Source organism: Hemiscyllium ocellatum, chromosome 12, assembly GCF_020745735.1.
Source record: "Hemiscyllium ocellatum isolate sHemOce1 chromosome 12, sHemOce1.pat.X.cur, whole genome shotgun sequence".
NCBI lineage: Eukaryota > Metazoa > Chordata > Chondrichthyes > Orectolobiformes > Hemiscylliidae > Hemiscyllium > Hemiscyllium ocellatum.
Window position 1 is genome coordinate 101,968,859 of NC_083412.1, and position 24,985 is coordinate 101,993,843.

A 24,985-nucleotide genomic window follows, 5' to 3' on the forward strand; every position below is an offset into this window, starting at 1 on the left:
GTCTCTGCTGCAGCAGGGAGGGTGAGGGAAGGGATCCTGCCTCCTGAGAACGGCAGGCTCCCTTCCCTTTAGTCATTTTTACTGGAGATTAAATTGTTTAAATGCTGTACTAAGCAACTAATTACATTAAGTAAAAACTGTTTTGAATGACTTGGTGAGTGTGGTGAGGGTGGGTGACCCACTTTGCCCAAGTCTTGGGAGGAGCACGACAGACTCAGATTGGTCGGGTCACCGCCATCTTGGATCCTGTGAATGAATGCTTTTAAAAACAATAACTAGCATAATTTGCTGTCAGTAACCAGCTGAGTTCCTCACTGTAACAAGGTAACGAGCACAGTTTTCTCTCAGCATTTCTATGTGCTCTTTGTAACGTGGTAACTAACACTGTTTGATTACAATTACCAGATAACAAACTGAGTTTGCTCACAGTAAAGAGGTAACTAGCTCCAGGGATTGTCAGTGCAGGGAGTGAGGGGGGAGAGTGGGATTAGACTGGGTGGGATATTAAAGGGAATGGGGAGTGAGGGGGGAGAGTGGGATTAGACTGGGTGGGATATTAAAGGGAGTGGGGAGTGAGGGGGGAGAGTGGGATTAGACTGGGTGGGATATTAAAGGGAATGGGGAGTGAGGGGGGAGAGTGGGATTAGACTGGGTGGGATATTAAAGGGAATGGGGAGTGAGGGGGGAGAGTGGGATTAGACTGGGTGGGATATTAAAGGGAGCGGGGAGTGAGGGGGGAGAGTGGGATTAGACTGGGTGGGATATTAAAGGGAGCGGGGAGTGAGGGGGAGAGTGGGATTAGACTGGGTGGGATATTAAAGGGAGCGGGGAGTGAGGGGGAGAGTGGGATTAGACTGGGTGGGATATTAAAGGGAGTGGGGAGTGAGGGGGAGAGTGGGATTAGACTGGGTGGGATATTAAAGGGAGCGGGGAGTGAGGGGGGAGAGTGGGATTAGACTGGGTGGGATATTAAAGGGAGTGGGGAGTGAGGGGGAGAGTGGGATTAGACTGGGTGGGATATTAAAGGGAGTGAGGAGTGAGGGGGAGAGTGGGATTAGACTGGGTGGGATATTACCGGAAGCAGGGAGTGAGGGGGAGAGTGGGATTAGACTGGGTGGGATATTAAAGGGAGCGGGGAGTGAGGGGGGAGAGTGGGATTAGACTGGGTGGGATATTAAAGGGAGTGGGGAGTGAGGGGGAGAGTGGGATTAGACTGGGTGGGATATTACCGGAAGCAGGGAGTGAGGGGGGAGAGTGGGATTAGACTGGGTGGGATATTAAAGGGAGTGGGGAGTGAGGGGGAGAGTGGGATTAGACTGGGTGGGATATTATAAGGAATGGGGAGTGAGGGGGGAGAGTGGGATTAGACTGGGTGGGATATTAAAGGGAGCGGGGAGTGAGGGGGGAGAGTGGGATCAGACTGGGTGGGATATTAAAGGGAGCGGGGAGTGAGGGGGGAGAGTGGGATTAGACTGGGTGGGGTATTAAAGGGAGCGGGGAGTGAGGGGGGAGAGTGGGATTAGACTGGGTGGGATATTAAAAGGAACGCGAATGAGGGGGGAGAGTGGGATTAGACTGGGTGGGATATTAAAGGGAGCGGGGAGTGAGGGGGGAGAGTGGGATTAGACTGGGTGGGATATTAAAGGGAGCGGGGAGTGAGGGGGGAGAGTGGGATTAGACTGGGTGGGATATTAAAGGGAGCGGGGAGTGAGGGGGAGAGTGGGATTAGACTGGGTGGGATATTAAAGGGAGCGGGGAGTGAGGGGGGAGAGTGGGATTAGACTGGGTGGGATATTACAGGGAGTGGGTGAAGTGAGGTATTTCACTTCTGGTGTTGTTCACGGTGGTTGTGATGTATAAGGGGCTGCTACTGTGATTGGGAGTTGAGTGAAGATGGTGCTGTTTGATTTTCAGTATACACTTTCTGAGGAGACCATTACATCTCTGAAACAACCAACATTCGATGTCTGGCTTTGGGAAGCCAATGAGGTCAGTGTGGCCCTTTACATCCTAAACCCTCCACCTCCAAATGTCCATTCTCACCCACCCCTCTGTGCCTCCCTTCAGCCCCACCTCCCTCCGTCCTGCCCCGTTATACTCTGTCCTGCTGACTGCCCCGTCTCCTCACCAGCCCCCCCCTGCAATCCCTCTCCAAACCCCCACTTGAGGTTTAACATGTGGCAATTCTGCTGGATGGCAGCGAGGAGGCACTCACAGCTCTTGCTCCAGCCCTGGTTTAAGGGGTAGAGGGGGTAGATGGAGTGGGGAGTTGGGTCGGAGGGAGGTGGGTGGGTAGAGTGGGTGGGATGCAAGTTTGTGAATATCTGGCCAACCCAGTCCTGCTCGTGATGTCATTCCCCATTCTGATTCTCCACCTGACCCTGGTGCCAATTCTAACCTTGATCCTAGTCCCAGTCCCTGCCCTGACCCTGTTCCTATTTCTGATCCTGATTTTGAACCTGATCCTACTCCTGGTCCTGGATATCAGAGTCAGGCTCAGTAGGTCACTCTGCCCGGTGAGCTCACTCTGCCATTCTGTAAGGTCAAAACTGATCTGAGTGTAACCACAAATTGACATTCCTGTCTATCCCTGATAACCTTTCACCCCTTTGCTTTGACAAGAAGCTACCCACCTCGGCCTTGGAAATATTCCGGACTTTGCTTCCTTCACCTTTTGCAGGAAGAGAGCTCCAAGGACACTCGATCCTCAGAGAAAGACCACATCCCTCATCTCTGTTTGAAATGGGTGACTCCTTTATTTTTAAACAGTGACCTCTCCTTCCAGATTCTTCCACAAGAGGAAACATTTTCTCAACAGCCTCTTGGTCACGTCCCCTCAGAACTCCAGGATCTGATCCAATTCATTCACCTCTGACTGTTCAATCCTCCCGGGTACCAGCTGATCCAGCCTGGTATTCCCTCAGGAGACCATTTATCAATTCCAGGGAGTCTCTGAACTGCCTTTCAACATTTACAAATGGCTTCCATTTCTGTTTAATTTCAATTTCAAATATCCTCCCTTCCCATCACCCAATTCCCTACCAGCCCCTCACCTCTCTTCCATTCCTCTCATCAACCAACCAGGTTGTATCCACCCCCACCCAGATATGAAGCATTACTGGGTTATAGTTCCTGGGTTTTTCTTTGCATCCCTTCTGGAATAAGGGCACACTATTCACTCCCTCCAGTCTTCCAGGACCTCACCCGTGGCTAATGATGATGCAAAAATAACTGCTAGGGCCCACATAACTTCTTCTCTAACCTCTCGCAGTGTTCTTGGATCTATCCGGTCAGAGCCTGGAAATTTATCAATCTTCATACATTCTAATACATCCAACATCTCCTCTGCTGTGGTATGGACTGTCCCCAAGATATCACCACCAATCTCCCCAAATTCCAAGGGGTAAACACAGAGGAGAACACACACACACACACACACACACACACACACACACACACACACACACACACACACACACACACACACACACACACACACATTCAACGTACCACACACACACTCTAACACACACACTTGCACTCTGAAACACACACTCTCTCTCTCTCACTCCCTTCCTCACACACACACTCACTGTCGCACTCACACACACATACACTCTCTCTCTCACTCCCTTCCTCACACACACCCCTCCATTCTGTCTCTGAGTGTCTCTGCAACAAAATGAACCCGATGATGTTCTCTTTGCTCTGCAGATGCTCAGTTGTTTGGAACACATGTACCACAGCCTGGGCTTGGTCAAAGATTTCAACATCAACCCTGTCACTCTGAAGAGGTGGCTGGTAAGAATGGATTGAGGGTCAGTCCTGACAGAGGGCCACACGGTCGGACGGTCAGTTTCTGGTCAATGGTAACCAGCAGGAGGTTGAAGCCTGGGGATTCAGTGATGGTTAACGCCACAGAATGGGAAGGGGCAATGGTTCGATTCTCTGTTCTCTCTCTCTGCCATCAGAACGTTAGCTGGAGGCTGTGAATTAGACCAGTGATATTACCCAACACTGCAACACTTCCCAATAAATACAGCGGGGTGGGGGTACAGAGGGGTCAATGTCAGGTAAAGGGAGGTATAGTGGAGGGGTGGGGGTGGGGGGGAGGATACAGGGGGGTGTTTGGGGGAGGGTACATGGGTCTGCGATGTGTCTCTGACTGGGTTGTAACTTTTTTTTCCCTAAAGCTCCATGTGGAGGGGAATTACCGAAACAATCCGTTCCACAACTTCCGGCACTGTTTCTGTGTCACTCAGATGATGTACAGTGTCATCTCCATCTGTAACCTGCAGGTTGGGAATTATACCCCCATCCAGGTGGGGGAGGGGGAGAGGGGGAGTCCTGTGGGGATGTGGGGGTGGGGTAAGGGGGGTCCTGTGGAGATGTGGGGGGAGGGGGGCAGGGGGGTCCTTAGGAGATGTGGGGGGAGGGGAAAGGAGGGTCCTATAGGGATGTGGGAGGTAAGGGAAGAGGGGTTCTGTGGGGTGTGGGGGGAAGGGGGGGTCCTGTGGGGATGTGGGAGGTGGGGGAAGGGGGTTCTGTGGGGATGTGAGGTTGGGAAGGGGGGTCCAGTGGGGTGTGGGGGGGAAGGGGGGCTCCTGTGGGGATGTAGAGTGGGGAAGGGTGGGTTCTGTGGGGAAGTGGGGACAAGGGGGTGGCGGTGCCTCGCAGGGTGGCAGTGCTGTGTTCCTTGGGGGCAGGGGTAGTGTCCCCAGGGGCGTTGGTGGGGAGTGTTGGGAAGGGGACGTAATCCCAGGGGGGTGAGGGGGTGGGGTGGGGGTCAGTCACTGAGCGACTCTGTCTCTGTTTCAGGAGAAGTTCTCACAGCTCGACATCCTGACCCTGATCAGTGCCGCTGTCTGTCATGACCTCGACCACCCGGGGTACAACAACAGGTGAGGCAGCCTGACCCCCAACACCCCGACACACACCCGCAACACCCTCCAACACCCTGACACACACCCCAACACCAGCAACACCCTCCAACACCCTGACACACACACCCCAACACCAGCAACACCCTCCAACACCCCGACACACACCCGCAACACCCTCCAACACCCTGACACACACACCCCAACACCAGCAACACCCTCCAACACCCTGACACACACACCCCAACACCAGCAACACCCTCCAACACCCTGACACACACACCCCAACACCAGCAACACCCTCCAACACCCTGACACACACACCCCAACACCCGCAACACCCTCCAACACCCCGACACACACCCGCAACACCCCCCGACACACACCCCCCAACACCCTGACACACACACCCCAACACCAGCAACACCCTCCAACACCCCGACACACACCCGCAACACCCTCCAACACCCTGACACACACCCCAACACCAGCAACACCCTCCAACACCCTGACACACACACCCCAACACCAGCAACACCCTCCAACACCCTGACACACACACCCCAACACCAGCAACACCCTCCAACACCCTGACACACACACCCCAACACCCGCAACACCCTCCAACACCCCGACACACACCCGCAACACCCCCCGACACACACCCCCCAACACCCTGACACACACACCCCAACACCAGCAACACCCTCCAACACCCTGACACACACACCCCAACACCAGCAACACCCTCCAACACCCTGACACACACACCCCAACACCCTCCAACACCCTGACACACACTCCAACACCCTCCAACACCCTGACACAAACACCCCAACACCCTGACACACACCCCAACACCCTGACACACACACACCCCAACACCCTCCAACACCCTGACACACACACCCCAACACCCTGATACACACCCCAACACCCTCCAACACCTCCCAACACCCTGACACACACCCCAACACCCTCCAACACCCTGACACACACACCCCAACACCCTGACACACACCCCAACACCCTCCAACACCCTGACAGACACCCCAACACCCTGACACACACCCCAAAACCAACAACACCCACCAACACCCTAAAACACTCCCCAACACTCCAACACGCCTACACACACCCCAACACCCGCAACACCCTCCAACACCCTGACACAGAGCCCAACACCCGCAACACCCTCCAACACCCTGACACACACCCCAACACCCTGACACACCCAACACCTAGACACACACCCCAACACCAGCAACACCCTCCAACACCCTGACACATCCCCCAAAACTCGCAACGCCCCCCAACACCCTGACACACACCCCAACACCCGCAACACCCTCCAACACCCTGACACACACCCCAACAACCTGACACACACCCCAAGACCCGCAAAACACACCCGAACACCCGCAACACACACCCCAACATCCACAACACCCACAACACCCTGACTCACACCCCAACACCCGCAACACAGACCCCAACACCCGCAACACACACCCCATCACCCCAACACCCGCAACACCCTGACACACACCCCAACACCCACAACACCCCGACACACCCCAATACCTGCAACACCCCCCAAAACCCCGACACACACCACAACACCCTGACACACACCCGCAACACCCTCCAACACCCCGACACACACCCGCAACACCATCCAATACCCTGACACACACCCCAACACCCTGACACACACTCCAACACCCGCAACACCCTCCAACATCCTGACACACACCCGCAACACCCTCCAACACCCCGACACACACCCGCAACACCATCCAATACCCTGACACACACCCCAACAGCCTGACACACACACCCCAACACCCCGACACACACCCCAACACCCGCAACACCCTCCAACACCCTGACACACACCCCAACACCCCGACACACACCCCAACACCTGCAACACCCTCCAAAACCCTGACACACACCCCAACACCCTGACACAGAGCCCAACACCCAGATACACATTCCAACACCCCAACACACACCCCAACACCCCGACTCATTCCCCAACACCCGCAACACCCCCCAACAACCTGACCCACTCCCCAATACCCCAATCCCTGACATCCCAACACCCCCCAATTCCCTCAACTCCCTGACCCACCTACAACACCCCAATCCCCAACACCCCAATCCCTGATACCTCAACACCCGCAACTCCCTGACCCACCCACAACACCCCAGTCCCTGACACCCCAACACCCACCGACACCCTGACCCCCCAACACCCCCAATCCCTAACCACTCCAGCACCCTGACCCACTCCCCACCACCCCCATCCCTAACTCTCCCAACACCCTGATCCACCCCCAACACCCCCAATCCCTGATCAAACCCACAATCTCTGACCCCCCCCACCACTCTCCCACACATCCCACCTGATCCCCCAATATCCTGCATCCCCGGAAACTCAGTGGACGATGGTCAGTGAGTGGACAATGGTCAGTGAGTGGATGGACAGTGAGTGGACGTTGGTCAGTGAGTGGACAATGGAGAGTGAGTGGACAATAGAGTGAGTGAACACAAGAGTCAGTGAGTGGACGATAGTGAGTGGATGAAGGACTGTGAGTGGACGATGGAGAGTGAATGGACATTGGTCAGTGAGTGGATGATGGTCAGTGAGTGAACGATGGTCAGTGAGTGGATGATGGTCAATGATTGGACAATGGACAGTGCGTGGACGATGGACAGTGAGTGGACGATGGACAGTGAGTGGTCATTGGTCAGTGAGTGGACGATGGTCAGTGAGTGGACGATGGACAGTGAGTGGACGATGATCAGTGAGTGGTCATTGGTCAGTGAGTGGACGATAGTCAGTGAGTGGACGATGGACAGTGAGTGGACGATGATCAGTGAGTGGACGATGGTCAGTGAGTGGACGATGGTCAGTGAGTGGACGATGGACAGTGAGTGAATGATGTTGGTTATCTCTCTCCAGTTTCTGGTAAGGGGTCAGACCCAACACAAAACATACCTCTGTTTCTTACAGCCTTTCTGCAGCACATTCTGAGTTTATTCTGGGTCTGTTGTTGATGGCATTTAGAAGTATGAGGGGGTATCTGATTGAAACATACAGAATACTGCGAGGCCTGGATAGACATGGAAAAGATGTTCCCATCAGGAGGAGAGACTAGGACCCGAGGGCACAGCCTCAGGGTGAGGGGACCATCCTTTGGAATGGAGATGAGCAGGATTTTCTTCAGCCAGAGGGTGGGGTGTCTATGGAACATTGCCACAGGGGATTGTGGAGGCCAGGTCATAGTTTCTTGATTAGTAACAGGATCAAAGGTTACGGTGGGAAGGCAGGAGTCAGGTTCAGAAAAAGATCAGTGATTGATTGGCAGAACAGGCTAATTCTGTTCCTATATCTTATGGTAATATTATTGATGGATGTTTGATTAAGGAGGATGTTGAGGAGGTTTTGGAATAGAGGAAGGATACAAACCTGTCATGACCTGATGGATTGTGGAACAGGTTGGAGAGGAAGGATGGCCTGTCAGTGATGAGCTGAAGTGGTTAGTAATGAGGGGCTGGGTACTCAGTCACTGGGATCAGCGATACTGCCTGACCTGTTTCTGTTTGTATCCAGTTACCAGATAAACGCTCGCACTGAACTCGCGGTCCGTTACAATGACATCTCACCCCTTGAGAACCATCACTGTGCTGTAGCATTCCAAATCTCCTCCCAGCCCGAGTGTAACATTTTCAGCAACATGGACCCTGAGATCTTCAAGCAGGTCCGTCAGGTGAGCAACGAGGGTGAACACAGACAGGCTCCTACTCCTGTGCAGTCAGCTGTACAATGACAGGAGACCATTCAGCCCCTAGTTGCTAGCTCACCATTGCACTGATCACATCCTTTATTAACAAAGCCACCTCATCATCGTTGCCTTCTGTCCTGTCTGTTCCAAATGTCGAATATCTTTAAAATTACACTCCCGGCTGTGGTCATTTTGTGAACGTGTCTTTGGAATGGTCAGATTGTACTTTGTTTCTATTTGTTTCTCTCAATTTATCTGTCATGTTTGGAACACTATGAATATCTGGATGAACAGACTATTTTCCCTGCTATTTTTCCAATGGCAAATGTACCCTTATGTTTGTACACTCGTTCCCTATCACATGCTGCTCAGCACTACCTCTGGGGTAGTGTTTTTGAGGTCTGTAATCCCTGATCTTAATTCCTGCAGCTGATTTTCTTATGGTCCAAGGAGTAATACAGAGATTATCATCATTTTCCCTCAACAGAACCTCCATCTTACTCTTGTACATCACTGGTACCATTGCAGTCCACACATCCCCTCCCAGATTTCTGTGTAGTCCCTGGCATGAAGAGGCACAGCCCCTTTCGGATTCTCCCCCTCAGCTGTAAACAGGAGGTGCCTGCCTCACTAACTCCCGTGTCCCGTGTCCCATACCTCACACTGAATAAACCTCCACACCACTTTGCTGGGGTCAGTTTGTGAACTCTCTCTGCAGCTTCTGCTCTTGACAGGATAGGTTGTAAAAACCTTGAATCTTTCGGGCAATTGGGGAGGCTAGAGGTCCTGCATTGCTGTAGCAGCCTCTTACATCAAAGGCCCCTGGCCTATGGAGAGCCAATCTGAAAAGGAAGGACATGTGCCTTTCTCCCATTTCGATGTTTTACAGTGTGCAAAGGTTATACTCTGTAACAGTAACTCCTGATCTAAAGCTCCTCAATTAATCACTTTATTAAGATTAATATCTTATTTTTTTACAATGAGAGTGATGGTGTTTTTATGGGATGGGAGTGCGGGGTGGTGATGGTATTGACAGGACTGGTGTTTCCACTGGGCTGTCTCCAGAAAGGAATGGGCTCAGGGACAGACAGGAAGAAGACGACATTTCAGGGATGTGTCTACTATTTCTGATGGTCAGCGGTCTCTCTGTGTCCGTATATGACTCTCTCTCTGCTTATCTCTGTGTGTATGTGTCTGCCTGTCTGTATTTGTCTGTCTGTATGTGTGCATGCCTGTGTGTATGCCTGTGTGTGCACGTTTTTACCTGTCTGTGTCTGTGTGCACATCTGTACCTGTGCGTGTCTGTCTGGCTGTGTGTGCCTGTGCGTGTCCATGTGCCTGTGTGTGTCTGTCTGTCTGTGTGCCTGTGTGAGTCTGCATGTCTGTCTGTGTGCCTGTGTGTGTGTCTGAGTGCCTATGTGTGTGTCTCTGTCTTGTGCCTGTGTGTGTGTCTCTGTCTTGTGCCTATGTGTATGCCTGTCTATCTGTGTGCCTGTCTGTCTTTGTGCCTGTGTGTGTCTCTCTGTCTGTCTGTGAACCTGTCTGTTTGTGTACCTGTGTGGGTGTCTCTGTCTGTCTGTGTGCCTGTGTGTGTGTGTCTGTCTGTCTGTGTGCCTGTCTGTCTGTGTGCCTCTGTGTGTGTCTGTCTGTCTGTGTGCCTGGGTGTGTGTCTCTGTCTGTGTGCCTGTCTGTGTGTGTGTGTGCATGTGTGTCTGTCTACATGCCTGTATGTATGTGTGTCTGTATGCCCCTGTCTGTGTGTCTGTCTGTGTGTCTGTCTATGTGCCTGTGTGTATGTGTGTCTCTGTGTGCCCCTGTGTGTGTGCCTGTGTGTGTCTGTCTATGTGTCTGTCTGTGTGCCTGTGTGTGTGTCTGCCTGTGTCAATGTGTGTCTGTGTGTCTGTCTATGTGCCTGTGTGTATGTGTGTCTCTGTGTGCCCCTGTGTGTGTGCCTGTGTGTGTCTGTCTATGTGTCTGTCTGTGTGACTGTGTGTGTGTGTCTGTCTGTGTGCCTGTGTGTGTGTGTCTACCTGTGCCAATGTGTGTGTGTGCCTGTGTGTGTCTGTCTATGTGTCTGTCTGTGTGCCTGTGTGTGTGTCTGTCTGACTGTGTGTGTGTCTACCTGTGTCAATGTGTGTGTGTGTGCGCCTGTGTGTGTGTCTGTCTGTGTGCTTGTGTGTGTGTGTCTGCCTGTGTGTGTGTGTGTGCATGTGTGTCTGTCTACATGCCTGTATGTATGTGTGTCTGTATGCCCCTGTCTGTGTGTCTGTCTGTGTGTCTGTCTATGTGCCTGTGTGTATGTGTGTCTCTGTGTGCCCCTGTGTGTGTGCCTGTGTGTGTCTGTCTATGTGTCTGTCTGTGTGCCTGTGTGTGTGTCTGCCTGTGTCAATGTGTGTGTGTGCGCCTGTCTGTGTACCTGTGTGTGTGTCTGTCTGTGTGCCTGTGTGTGTCTACCTGTGTCAATGTGTGTGTGTGCCTGTCTGTGTACCTGTGTGTGTGTCTGTCTGTGTGCCTGTGTGTGTGTGTCTACCTGTGTCAATGTGTGTGTGTGTCTGTCTGTGTGCTTGTGTGTGTGCCTGTGTGTGTCTGTCTATGTGTCTGTCTGTGTGACTGTGTGTGTGTGTCTGTCTGTGTGCCTGTGTGTGTGTGTCTACCTGTGTCAATGTGTGTGTGTGCCTGTGTGTGTCTGTCTATGTGTCTGTCTGTGTGCCTGTGTGTGTGTCTGTCTGTGTGACTGTGTGTGTGTGTCTACCTGTGTCAATGTGTGTGTGTGTGTGTGTGTGTGTGCCTGTGTGTCTGTCTGTCTGTGTGCTTGTGTGTGTGTGTCTGCCTGTGTGTGTGTGTGCCTGTGTGTGTGTCTGTCTGTGTGACTGTGTGTGTGTCTACCTGTGTCAATGTGTGTGTGTGTGTGTCTGTCTGTCTGTGTGCTTGTGTGTGTGTGTCTGCCTGTGTGTGTGTGTGTCTGCCTGTGTCAATGTGTGTGTGTGTCTGTCTGACTGTGTGCCTGTGTGTGTGCGTGTGTGCGCCTGTGTGTGTGTGTCTGTCTGTCTGTGTGCCTCTGTGTGTGTGTGTGTGTGTGTGTGTGTGTGTGTGTCTGTCTCTCTGTGTGTCTGTGTGTGTGTATGTGTGTGTGTGCGCCTGACGCTGGTTCCAGGGCATCATCAATCTGATTCTAGCGACTGACATGGCCCGTCACGGCGAGATCCTTGACAACTTCAAGCAGAAAATCGAAAACTTTGACTTCTCGAATGAGGAAGATGTGACATGTGTAAGTAACAAACTGAACCAATGGTGTAACAGAAAGCAGGTCTAAGATTCTGGGCTGTATTTAAACTTGAATTAAAGGTTTAAGCCGATGACAATGAGAGGTGGAGTTCAGGTACTCTGAGTAAACCCCCAGCGTTGTGACATTGGTCTGTTTTGGGACAGAAGTTCCTCTTCAATCTTGGCTCATTGTTCCTGTGTATTGAAGCCACACAAGCCCCAGACCAGGTTCACTCTCACCAGCCTCTGAGTAGATTCTGATTGGTTTATTACAAAGTTATGGTCAGTTTCGGATTGGCTGAATGATATATGCCTGATTGCTGATTGGTTTGTTTAAGAATAAGTGGCCGGTCAGTGATGCTGCCTGAGGCCATTCACCTGACTCCAAGATGGTTTGTCATTGCTCTGGTGTCAGGGTCACAGATACGTTACAGGACACGGGACAGGGTGGGGGTGAGGGACGTGGGGTGAGATTGTGGTTATCATGTCTCAGTGGCAGGTACAAAGAGGGATAAGATCCATCAAATAGAGTCAGGACTGAAACTGAAAACAGGATCTCAAGATAGCTCCCGAACCATGAGCTGGGGAGAATCCAAACAGGAAGGCTGAGTCAGTGACGATGGATAAACTATGCAGGAGGGAGAGCGTTAGGTTTCGGGGGCAGCTGGAGTTCTGACCCAGTTGAGAAAGTGCCTGATTCTCATGCTGCACCACTCCCAGACTCAACACAAAACTTAATGGTTTTATTGAATCAAAAAGTCCCCAATTTAACTGTCTGATTACATCAAGCAACAGAAAACACTGACATGTTTCCTGGACTTGACAAGAACTACTGTTTATTAAAATGAATAAGTTGTAGCCACAATGTCTACATGTCGACTTGAAAACAGTGACATGCCTGGGCAGAGTTAACATGAATTCATAAAAAGGGAAATCATGTTTGACAAATCGACTGGAATTCTTTGAGGATGTAACCAGTAGCGTTGATAAGGGGAACCCAATGGTTGGGATTTCAGTAAGATTAGCATGTAAAATGAAAGTGTATGGGTTTGGGGTTAGTGTATCGACATGGAGAGAGATGGCAGACAGGATTCAATGGGTCTTTTTCTGAGTGGCAGCCAGTGACTGACGGGGTACCGCAGGGATCAGTGCCTGGAGCCCATGATCCACAACACTGTCTATATTAATAACTCCAAATTTGCTGATGCTCACTGATATTCTTCAGGGGTGGAAATCTGCCATCCTCACCTGGTCTGGTCTACATCTGACTCCAGACCCACAGCATGTGGTTGACCATCAATTGCCCTCTGAAATGACCTAGCAAGTCAGGCTAGTATTGACCTTGGCACCAGAAAGGACAACATCAGAACAGCCCTGTTGATCCTGTGGGGGCAAGTCCCAACATTGGGAGAGATGTCTCACAGACTAGTTAAACAACAACCTGACATCATCATACTCACAGAATCATATCTCACAGATAATGTCTCAGACACCATCATCACCATCCCGGGATATGTCCTGTCACACTGGCAGGCAGACCCAGAGAGGTGGAGGCACAATGGTATACAGATAGAAGAGAATTGCCGCCAGAGTCCTTAACATTGACTCTGGACCCCAGGTAGTCTTGTGGATTCAGGTTAAACATGGACATTGAAACCTCCTGCTGACGACTATGTCCCGTCCTCACTCGGCTAATGAATCAGGTCTCCTTCAGGCTGAACAACACTTGCAGGTAGCTAAGGATGACAAGGGCCAAAATGTACTTTGTAGGGTTGAGGGGTTTCAACGCCCACCACTCAGAGTGGCTCAACAGCAGCATGACTGATCGAGCTGGTCAGGTCCTAAAGGACACAGCTGTTAGCAGCAGGAAGTGAGGGAACCAACAAGAGGGAACAACATACTTCACCTCATCCTTACCAACCTACTGGCTGCAGAGGTATCTGTCCATGACAGTATGGGTAAGAGTGACCGCCACACTGTCCGTATGGAGACAAAGCCACGTCTTCATATTGAGGACCAATGTGGTCGTTAAAGCCTCTACTCTTTCCTTAGTTATTCTTTTATCCTTGTCATAGATGGAAATAACTGAAGGTTTTCCTTTCACTTTCTCGATTATTTTTCATGCCCCTTTTGCTCTCCTAATTTTCTTTTTAAAGTTTTCCTCTTGCACTCTCTCTCCTCCTATACAGCCTTTGTTGTTTAGAGCCCCCAGTATCTGCTATAAGCCTCCCGTTCCTCTTTATCCGATCCTGTCAGTGCCTTGATATCCAGAGATCACAGGATCTTCATTGAAACCTGTTAGCCCCATACTCTCCCTATTATCACCCTGAACGTGTCGCCCCAATTATTCCACTGTCCTGACACAGATTTGCCTCAAAGTATCTCCTCCTAGTCTACTCCAGCCAAATCATACCTGATCTTGTTAAAATCAGCTCTCCCTCAGTTTTGAGCCTTGAGTTCGGGACCAACCTGTCCTACATGGAACATCGACCAGAACAGCACGGGAACAGGCCCTTCAGCCCACGATGTTGTGCCGAACATGACGGCAAATTAAATAATCCCTTCTACCTGCCCTTGGTCCATACCCCTCCATTCCGTGGTAAAAACAATGACTGCAGATGCTGGAAACCAGATTCTGGATCAGTGGTGCTGGAAGAGCACAGCAGTTCAGGCAGCATCCAACGAGCAGCGAAATCGACGTTTCGGGCAAAAGCCCTTCATCAGGAATAAAGGCAGGGAGCCTGAAGCGTGGAGAGATAAGCTAGAGGAGGGTGGGGGTGGGGAGAAAGTAGCATAGAGTACAATAGGTGAGTAGGGGATGGGATGAAGGTGATAGGTCGGGGAGGAGAGGGTGGAGTGGATAGGTGGAAAAGGAGCTAGGCAGGTAGGACAAGTCCGGACAAGTCATGGGGACAGTGCTGAGCTGGAAGTTTGGAACTAGGGTGAGGTGGGGGGATGGGAAATGAGGAAGCTGTTGAAGTCCACATTGATGCCCTGGGGTTGAAGTGTTCCGAGGTGGAAGATGAGGCGTTCTTCCTCCAGGCGTCTGGTGGTGAGGGAGCGGTGGTGAAGGAGGCCCAGGACCTCCATGTCCTCAGCAGAGTGGGAGGGGGAGTTGAAATGTTGGGCCACAGGGCGGTGTGGTTGATTGGTGCGGGTGTCTTGGAGACATTCCCTAAAGCGCTCTGCTAGGAGGCGTCTAGTCTCCCCAATGTAGAGGAGACGGCCCCTCCATTCCGTGTATATTCATGTGCTTATCTAAAAGCCCCTTCAATATGGAGAAAGATTATGACCAGCAACACTACCTAGGCATCTCATAATTTTATAAACTTCTACCAAGTCTCCCCTCGGCCCCTGTTGCTCCAGAGAAAACAACCCACTGTTACCTAGCCTCTCCTTTTAGCTCATACCCTCTAATCCAGGCAGCATCCTGGGAAACCTCTTCTGCAATCTCTCCAAAGCCTCCTGTAATGTGGTCACCCAGAACTGAACTCAATACTCTACGTGAGGCCCAACCAAAGTCTTAAAGCTGCAACATGACATTCTGATTCTTGTACTCAATTCCCCAACCAATACAGGCAATATAGGCAATATAGGCAATATAGGGAAGCACGTCGTACCCCTTCATTGTTTTGGAACTTTGGAGAAAAAAAGTCAGAACAGCAGCAGTTTTAAAAGGGAGAAGAACAGACAAAGGAAGCACATGGTGAGGTCAGTGCAGGAGAGAGAGAGAGAGAGAGAGAGAGAGCCTGCACTGCTAACTGACAGAGTTATCAGCTACTGCCTTTGCTGTTCAATTCATGTATCACTGAACACCAGAGTGCGTTTGGGAAAATTAAAAAAAACAGTGAAATTCACAACTGATCTTGGAGGAGCCTGTTTGGGAGAGGTCACAGCACAGGGGCAGGTAAGTGGATTTTAAGCACGGCCTTAAAATAAGTCTGCAGTAGTGAGCAGAGTGGGCTCTCTCTTGATTATATGTTTTGCAAGGTTTGTGAAGGTTTATAACTCAGGTTGAGGTTTAGGGTTTTATTGAGTTATGTCTCTTGATTAAACTTAAAATATAAGCCATAAGTATTAATTTAACCTGGAGCAGTGTTTGTAGAGGAATAAGACTGTGCTATTTTCTGGGTCTGTAGATTGAAAGAAGCAAAAATGGTCCTTCGAGTGATATGCTCTTCTTGTCAGATGTGGGAGTTTAAGGAGAGTTTACATGTTACTGAGGATTATATCTGCAATAAATGCCATTGGTTGCGAATCCTATCAGATTGAATGGATCAGTTGGAGACACAGTTAGAGGCAATGAGGAACTTACAAGAGCAAGGGAATGTGATGGATGGCCATTATAAGAAGAGGGGAAAGTCTCAGATAGAGTCACATAGATGGGCTAACTCCAGATAAGGTAAGAGAGGTAGGCAGGTAGTGCAGGAGACTTCTGTGGCTGTCCCCATTTTAAACAAGTATGCTTTTTGGAAAATGTAGGGGGTGATGGACACTCAGAGATATGTAGCACGAACAGCCAAGTTTCTGGTACGGAGACTGGCTCTAATGCAACGAGGGGTACGTCGGGTTCCAAGAGATCAATTGTGTTAGGGGATTCTGTAGTCCGAGGTACAGACAGATATTTCTGCGGTCAGCAGCGAAAAAGCAGAATGGTGTGTTGCTTCCCTGGTGCGAGGATCAAGGATGTCTCAGAGAGGGTGCAGAATGTTCTCAAGGGGGGAGAGGGGCCAGCAGGAGGACATTGTACACGTTGGAACCAATGACATAGGGAGGGAAAAGGTTGAGATTCTGAAGGGAGGTTAGAGAGTTAGGCAGGAATTTTAAAAGGAGGTCCTTGAGAGTAGTAATATCTGGATTACTCCTGGTGTTGCGAGCTAGTGAGGGCAGGAATAGGAGGATAGAGCAGATGAATGCATGGCTGAGGAGCTGGTGTATGGGAGAAGGATTCACTTTTTTGGATCATTGGATGCTGTTTTGGGGTAAAAGTGACCTGTACAAGAAGGATGGATTGCACCGAAATTGGAAGGGGACTAATATACTGGCAGGGAGATTTGCTAGAGCTGCTCGGGAGGATTTAAACTAATACGGTGGGGGGTGGGATCCAGGGAGATAGTGAGGAAAGATATTGACCTGAGACGGGTGCAGCTGAGAATAAAAGCGAGTCAAACAGTCAGGGCAGGCAGGGACAAAGCAGAGAACAAGGGAGGACTGATAAATTAAACTGCATTTATTTCAATGCAAGGGGCCTAACAGGGAAGGCAGCTGAGCTCAGGGCATGGTTAGGAACATGGGACTGGGATATCATAGCAATTACAGAAACATGGCTCAGGGATGGGCAGGACTGGCAGCTTAATGTTCCAGGATACAAATGCTACAGGAAGGATAAAAGGGAGGCAAGAGAGGAGGTGAATGACGTTTTTGCTAAAGGATAGCATTGCAGCTGTACTTAGGGAGGATATTCCCAGAAATACATCCAGGGAAGTTATTTAGGTGGAACTGAGAAATAAGAAAGGGATGGTCACCTTATTGGGATTGTATTATAGACCCCCTAATAGTCAGAGGGAAATTGAGAAACAAATTTGTAAGGAGACCTTAATTACCTGCAAGAATAATAGGATAGTTATTAGATTACTCACAGTGTGGAAACAGGCCCTTCGGCCCAACAAGTCCACACCAATCCGCCGAAGCGCAACCCACCCATACCCCTACATTTACCCCTTACCTAACACTACGGGCAATTTAGCATGGCCAATTCACCTGACCCGCACATCTTTGGACTGTGGGAGGAAACCGGAGCACCCGGAGGAAACCCACGCAGACACAGGGAGAATGTGCAAACTCCACACAGTCAATCACCTGAGTCGGGAATTGAACCCGGGTCTCAGGTGCTGTGAGGCAGCAGTGCTAACCACTGTGCCACCGTGCCGCCCACTTATGGTTTTGGCAGTTATGGCAGGGGATTTTAATTTTCCAAACATCGACTGGGACTGCCATAATGTTAAAGGTTTAGATGGAGAGGAATTTGTTAAGTGTGTACAAGAAAATTTTCTGATTCAATATGTGGACGTACATAGAGAAGGAGCACTTTGGGGCCAGTGACCAGAAGTCTATTTGTTTTAAAATAGTAATGGAAAAGGATAGACCAGATCTAAAAGTTCTAAATTGGAGAAAGGCCAATTTTGATGGTATTAGGCAAGAACTTTCGAAAGCTGATTGGGAGGCAAATGTTCGCAGGTAAAGGGACAGCTGGAAAATTGGAAGCCTTCAGAAATGAGAAACGAGAATCCAGAGAAAGTATATTCCTGTCAGGGTGAAAGGGAACGCTGGTAGGTATAGGGAATGCTGGATGACTAAAGAAATTGAGGGTTTGGTTAAGAAAAAGAAGGAAAAATATGTCAGGTATAGACAGGATAGATCGAGTGAATCCTTAGAAGAGTATAAAGGCAGTGGGAGTATACTTAAGAGGGAAATCAGGAGGGCAAAAAGGGGACATGGAATAGCTTTGGCAAATAGGGTAAAGGAGAATCCAAAGGGTTTTTACAAATATATTAAGGACAAAAGGGTAACTAGGGAGAGAATAGGGCCCCTCAAAGATCAGCAAGACAGCCTTTGTGTGGAGCTGCATGAGATGGGGGAGATACTAAACGAGTATTTTGCATCAGTATTTACTGTGGAGAAGGACATGGAAGATATAGACTGTAGGGAAATAGATGGTGACATCTTGCAAAATGTCCATATTACAGAGGAGGAAGTGCTGGATGTCTTGAAATGCATAAAAGTGGATAAATCCCCAGGACCTGATCAGGTGTACCCTAGACCTCTATGGGAAGCTAGAAAAGTGATTGCTGGGCCTCTTGCTGAGACATTTGTATCATCGATAGTCACAGGTGAGGTGCCGGAAGACTGGAGGTTGGCTAACGTGGTGCCACTGTTTAAGAAGGGTGGAAGGACAAGCCAGGGAACTATAGACCAGTGAGCCTGACCTCGGTGGTGAGCAAGTTGTTGGCGGGAATCCTGAGGGACAGGATGTACATATATTTGGAAAGGCAAGGACTGATTAGGGATAGTCAGCATGGCTTTGTGCATGGGAAATCATGTCTCACAAACTTTACTGAGTTTTTTGAAGAAGTAACAAAGAAGATTGATGAGGGCAGAACAGTAGATGTGATCTATATGGACTTCAGTAAGGTGTTCGACAAGGTTCCCCATGGGAGACTGGTTAGCAAGTTTAGATCCCACAGAATACAGGAAGAACTAGCCATTTGGATACAGAACTGGCTCAAATGTAGAAGACAGAGGGTGGTGGTGGAGGGTTGTTTTTCAGACTGGAGGCCTGTGACCAGTGGAGTGCCACAAGGATTGGTGCTGGGTCCATGACGCTTCATCATTTATATAAATGATTTGGATGTGAGCATAAGAGGTACAGTTAGGTGACACCAAAAGTTTGTAGGTGACACCAAAATTGAAAGTTTAGTGGACAGCGAAGAGGGTTACCTCAAATTACAACAGGATCTGAACCAGATGAGCCAATGGGCTGAGAAGTGGCGGATGGAGTTTAATTCAGATAAATGTTAGGTGCTGCATTTTGGGAAAGCAAATCTTAGCAGGACTTATACACTTAATGGTAAGATCCTAGGGAGTGTTGCTGAACAAAGAAACCTTGAGTGCAGGTAGATAGGATAGTGAAGAAGACATTTGGTATGCTTTCCTTTATTGGTCAGAGTATTGAGTACAGGAGTTGGGAGGTCATGTTGCGGCTGTACAGGACATTGGTTAGACCACTGTTGGAATATTGCGTACAATTCTGGTCTCCTTCCTATCGGAAAGATGTTGTGAAACTTAAAAGGGTTCAGAAACGATTTACAAGGATGTTGCCAGGGTTGGAGGAATTGAGCTATAGGGAGAGGCTGAACAGGCTGGGGCTGTTTTCCCTGGAGCATCGGAGGCTGAGGGGTGACCTTATAGAGGTTTATAAAATCATGAGGGGCATGGATAGGATAAATAGACAAAGTCTTTTCCCTGGGGTCGGAGAGTTCAGAACTAGAGGGCATAGGTTTAGGGTGAGAGGGGAAAGATATAAAAGAGACCATGAGGCAACTTTGCACACAGAGGGTGGTACGTGTACGGAATACACTCTCCTGGATGCATTTTAAGAACTTTATTCCCTTTAAACATTCACATTCTGACTCCCCTAGTTCATGTTCGGGAAGTTGGAATCCCCCACTATCACTATCCCGTTACTTTTATACATTTCTGCTTTTCCTTTCTCTCGGAATGTCGTGGGGCCTTTAGTACATTCCCAGTGATAGAACATAGAACAATACAGCACAGAACAGGCCCTTCGGCCCACGATGTTGTGCCGAACATTTCTCCTAGCTTAAGCACCTATCCATGTACCTATCCAATTGCCGCTTAAAGGTCACCAATGATTCTGACTCTGCCACTCCCACAGGCAGCGCATTCCATGCCCCCACCACTATCTGGGTAAAGAACCCACCCCTGACATCCCCCTATACCTTCCACCCTTCACCTTAAATTTATGTCCCCTTGTAACACTCTGTTGTACCCGGGGAAAAAGTCTCTGACTGTCTACTCTATCTATTCTCCTGATCATCTTATAACCCTCTATCAAATCACCCCTCATCCTTCGCCATTCCAATGAGAAAAGGCCGAGCACTCTCAACCTGTCCTCTTACGACCTATTCTCCATTCCAGGCAACATCCTGGTAAATCTCCTCTGCACCCTCTCCAAAGCTTCCACATCTTTCCTAAAGTGAGGTGACCAGAACTGCACACAGTACTCCAAATGTGGCCTTACCAAGGTCCTATACAGCTGCAACATCACTTCACGACTCTTGAATTCAATCCATTTGCTAATGAACGCTAATACACCATAGGCCTTCTTACAAGCTCTATCCACCTGAGTGGCAACTTTCAAAGAGCTATGAACATAGACCCCAAGATCCCTCTGCTCCTCCACCTTACTAAGAACCCTACTGTTAACCCTGTATTCCGCATTCTTATTTGTCCTTCCAAAATGGACAACCTCACACTTGACAGGGTTGAACTACATCTGCCACTCCTCAGCCCAGCTCTGCATTATATCTAAGTCCCTTTGCAGCCGACAACAGCCCTCCTCACCATCCACAACTCCGCCAATTTTCCTATCGCCTGCAAATTTACTGACCCACCTTTCGACTCCCTCTTCCAGGTCATTAATATAAATTACAAACAGCAGAGGACCCAGAACTGATCCCTGCGGAACTCCACTTGTAACTGGGCTCCAGGCTGAATATTTACCATCTACCACCACTCTCTGACTTCGACCGGTTAGCCAGTTCTCTATCCAACTGGCCAAATTTCCCTCTATCCCATGCCTCCTGACTTTCCGCATAAGCTTACCATGGGGAACCTTATCAAATGCCTTACTAAAATCCATATACACTACATCCACTGCTCTACCCTCATCCACATGCTTGGTCACCTCCTCAAAGAATTCAATAAGACTTGTAAGGCAAGACCTACCCCTCACAAATCCGTGCTGGCTGTCCCTAATCAAGCAGTGTCTTTCCAGATACTCATAAATCCTATCCCTCAGTACCCTTTCCATTATTTTGCCTACCACAGAAGTAAGACTAACTGGCCTGTAATTCCCGGGGTTATCCCTATTCCCTTTTTTGAACAGGGGCACAACATTCGCCACTCTCCAGTCCCCTGGTACCACCCCCATTAACAGTGAAGACGAAAAGATCATTGCCAACGGTTCTGTAATTTCCTCTCTTGCTTCCCACATAATCCTAGGATATATCCCGTCAGGCCCGGGGGACTTGTCTATCCTCAAGTTTTTCAAAATGCCCAACACATCTTCCTTCCTAACAAGTATCTCCTCTATCTTGCCAGTCCGTTTCATACTTGATGTGATTCCTCCTTTTGGTTTTTAAGTTCTGTCTCAAAGGCTTCATTTGAGGAACCTTCTAAGATGTCATCCCTCCTTCCTGAACTACCTCCAATGACCAATATTGTGACACTCCCTTCCCTGTCTCACCTGAAGGGCCTGTATCCTGGAAGATTGAGCTGTCAACTCTGCCCCTCTCAATGACAGCAATGACATCACACTTCCAACTTAATACATCTGCCCTTTGTCTGTCAGAATCCTTTGGATGGGATTTAATTTAATCACATCAGGTTCCCTTGGTCTGCAATGTCTGTGGGTTCCTGAGTCCTTTGCTGTTTCTTCAAATTCTGGCTGTTCATCTTCTCCTGCTGAACATTCCCTATATCCCAGCTCCTGCCAGGTTTAGTATAAACCCTCCTGTATAGGATGCCGATAAATACTCTGTAGGCCACGATCTTTTATTTAATGCAATAACCTTTGATGTGGTGGCTTGTCAGATACCTCCTGGAAATCTAAGAACAATACATCAACTGGCTCCACTTTATTCACAGCACACATTACTTCCTCAAAGAGACTTGACAGCTGCCAGTCTTTGTCAAGTCGCTGAACACACCTAATTCCCAGTTGTTATTCAGGTGTTCATATATAACAAAGCTTCCACTGGGGGAAGGCTGGTCAGAATTGTATCTGGCACATAGGAAGACGGTCATGGTTGTTGGAGGTCAGTCATTTTAGCTCCAGGACATCTGTTCCCCAGAGTAGTGTCCTCGGGCCTGGCCCTGTAGAGAGGGGCCTTGGCCCTGGAGTAATTTCTGTTTCCGTTCTTTGTGCAGCTGAAGATGGTTCTGATTAAATGCTGTGACATCTCAAACGAAGTCAGGCCAATGGAAGTAGCAGAACCTTGGGTGGAATGTTTACTGCAGGAATACTTCATGCAGGTAATGCAATCCCTTCCACTGTGACCCCAGGAACCCCCACATTTACCCCATTGTGACCCCCCCATAACCCTTCTGTGAGCCCTACAGTGAGCCTATACCCTAACACCCCCGACCCCTGCTCCCTGTGTTCCTGATGGACCCAGTTTGCTTCCTGCCTTCCTTCTCTCCTCTGATTGGTTATTGCAGAGTGACCGGGAGAAATCTGAGGGGCTGCCCACTGCCCCCTTCATGGACCGGGACAAAGTGACAAAGGTCACCGCCCAGATCGGCTTTATCAAGTTTGTTCTCATTCCCATGTTCGAGCTGGTGGCCAAGGTGAGAGATGGGATTTCTCCCCAAAATCTTCCCCCAGACACCCTCCTGCTACAAACTCTTCCCTCCCCAACTCCCTACCCTCCCTAAAGGGCAGTGACAGTGTCCTGGGGGGAGGGGGGAATTGAGGTGGTCACTGGAGAAAGTAAGGGAGTACAGGGTGATGAGCAGCCATTGAGGGGAGCGAAGAGTGTCCCAGGGTGGAGGGGTGTCACTGGGTGAGTATGATGGGGTCATAGGGGAGTGAGGCAGTCATTGAAAAGAGGAGAAGGTCACTTGGAGAATGAGGGAGTAGGGGCTGAAGGGCAGGCCATTGAGGGAAGTGTGTGTCACTTCTGTGGAAGGAGCAGCAAGGGAAATGTCCCAATGATCAGGGAGACCAGACCCAGGGGCCCAGCCTAAGGTTAAAGCAAACAAGTAGAAACGTCTCCATCCAGAGAGTAAGGAGCCCGTGGGACTCACGAGCACAGAAAGCAGTTGAAGCCAAACTATTGAATGTTTTCAAGAAGGAATTAGATACAGTTCCTGGGACTAAAGGGATCAAAGGTTATGGGGAAAGAACAGGAACAAGGGATTGAGTGGATGAACAGCCATGATGTCACTGCACGGTGGAGAAGGTCTGAGGGGTTGAATGGCCTAATGCTGTTCCTCTTCTCTAGAAATTGTAGCAATTTGGTCTTTCAATCTGCTGTTTAATAAATATTGACAATTTGCTGTGTCTCAATTCAGCTTTTCCCTCAGATTGAAGGACCATTGGTTCAGCCGCTGAGAGAATCACGGGACCGTTACGAGGAGCTGAAGCAAATTGATGATGCTACAAATGAGGTGACATGACTCTGCTCTCAGGTCCCTCTCCCTGCCCCATGTACTAAGCCTTCCCCATATCTCACTAATGTCAACAGTTACTAATAATGTGCAAGTGCAAGTGCTGGACTAGGTGGACAAAGTTAAAAACCACACAACCCCAGGGTAATGTCATCAGTTATTAAGGAAGTAATCGCAGAACATTTGGAAATCAAATCAAACAGAGTCAGCATGGCTTCCTGAAAGTGAAATCATGTCTGACTGATTTATAAAGAGTTTTTTGAGGAAATCTCAACAAGAGTGGATAGAGGGGAACCAGAACTGTTAGATAGAACATAGAACAGTACAGCACAGAACAGGCCCTTCAGCCCACGATGTTGTGCCGACCACTGATTCTCATGTATGCACCCTCACATTTCTGTGACCATATGCATGTCCAGGAGTCTCTTAAATGTCCCCAATGACCTTGCCTCCACAGCTGCTGCTGGCAACGCATTCCATGCTCTCACAACTCTCTGTGTAAAGAACCTGTCTCTGACATCCCCTCTATACTTTCCTCCAACCGGCTTAAAACTATGACCCCTCGTGTTAGTCATTTCTGCCCTGGGAAATAGTCTCTGGCTATCGACTCTATCTATGCCTCTCATTATCTTGTATACCTCAATTAGTTCCCCTCTCCTCCTCCTTTTCTCCAATGATAAAAGTCCTAGCTCAGTCAACCTCTCTTCATAAGATAAGCCCTCCAGTCCAGGCAGCATCCTGGTAAACCTCCTCTGAACCCTCTCCAAAGCATCCACATCTTTCCTATAATAGGGCGACCAGAACTGGACACAGTATTCCAAGTGCGGTCGAACTAAACTTTTATAGAGCTGCAACTAGATCTCACGACTCTTAAACTCAATCTCTCTGTTAATGAAAGCCAAAACACCATATGCTTTCTTAACAACCCTGTCCACTTGGGTGGCCATTTTAAGGGATCTATGAATCTGCACCCCAAGATCCCTCTGTTCCTCCACACTGCTAAGAATCCTGTCTTTAATCCTGTACTCAGCTTTCAAATTCGACCTTCCAAAATGCATCACCTCGCATTTATCC

General features: G+C 49.4%; 1 protein-coding gene across 1 annotated transcript in view; it reads left to right on the forward strand.

Annotated features, from left to right (window-relative positions):
* The window catches only part of pde9aa (phosphodiesterase 9aa), a 66,592-nt gene that overhangs the window by 14,953 nt on the left and 26,654 nt on the right, over window positions 1–24,985 (forward strand). The window contains exons 9-17 of the mRNA XM_060833892.1: window positions 1,915–1,989; window positions 3,715–3,801; window positions 4,194–4,298; window positions 4,819–4,901; window positions 8,503–8,659; window positions 11,829–11,942; window positions 22,670–22,774; window positions 22,961–23,089; window positions 23,816–23,911. Of these exons, the coding sequence (XP_060689875.1) occupies window positions 1,915–1,989; window positions 3,715–3,801; window positions 4,194–4,298; window positions 4,819–4,901; window positions 8,503–8,659; window positions 11,829–11,942; window positions 22,670–22,774; window positions 22,961–23,089; window positions 23,816–23,911 (951 nt within the window). The remainder of the gene's footprint in view (window positions 1–1,914; window positions 1,990–3,714; window positions 3,802–4,193; window positions 4,299–4,818; window positions 4,902–8,502; window positions 8,660–11,828; window positions 11,943–22,669; window positions 22,775–22,960; window positions 23,090–23,815; window positions 23,912–24,985) is intronic.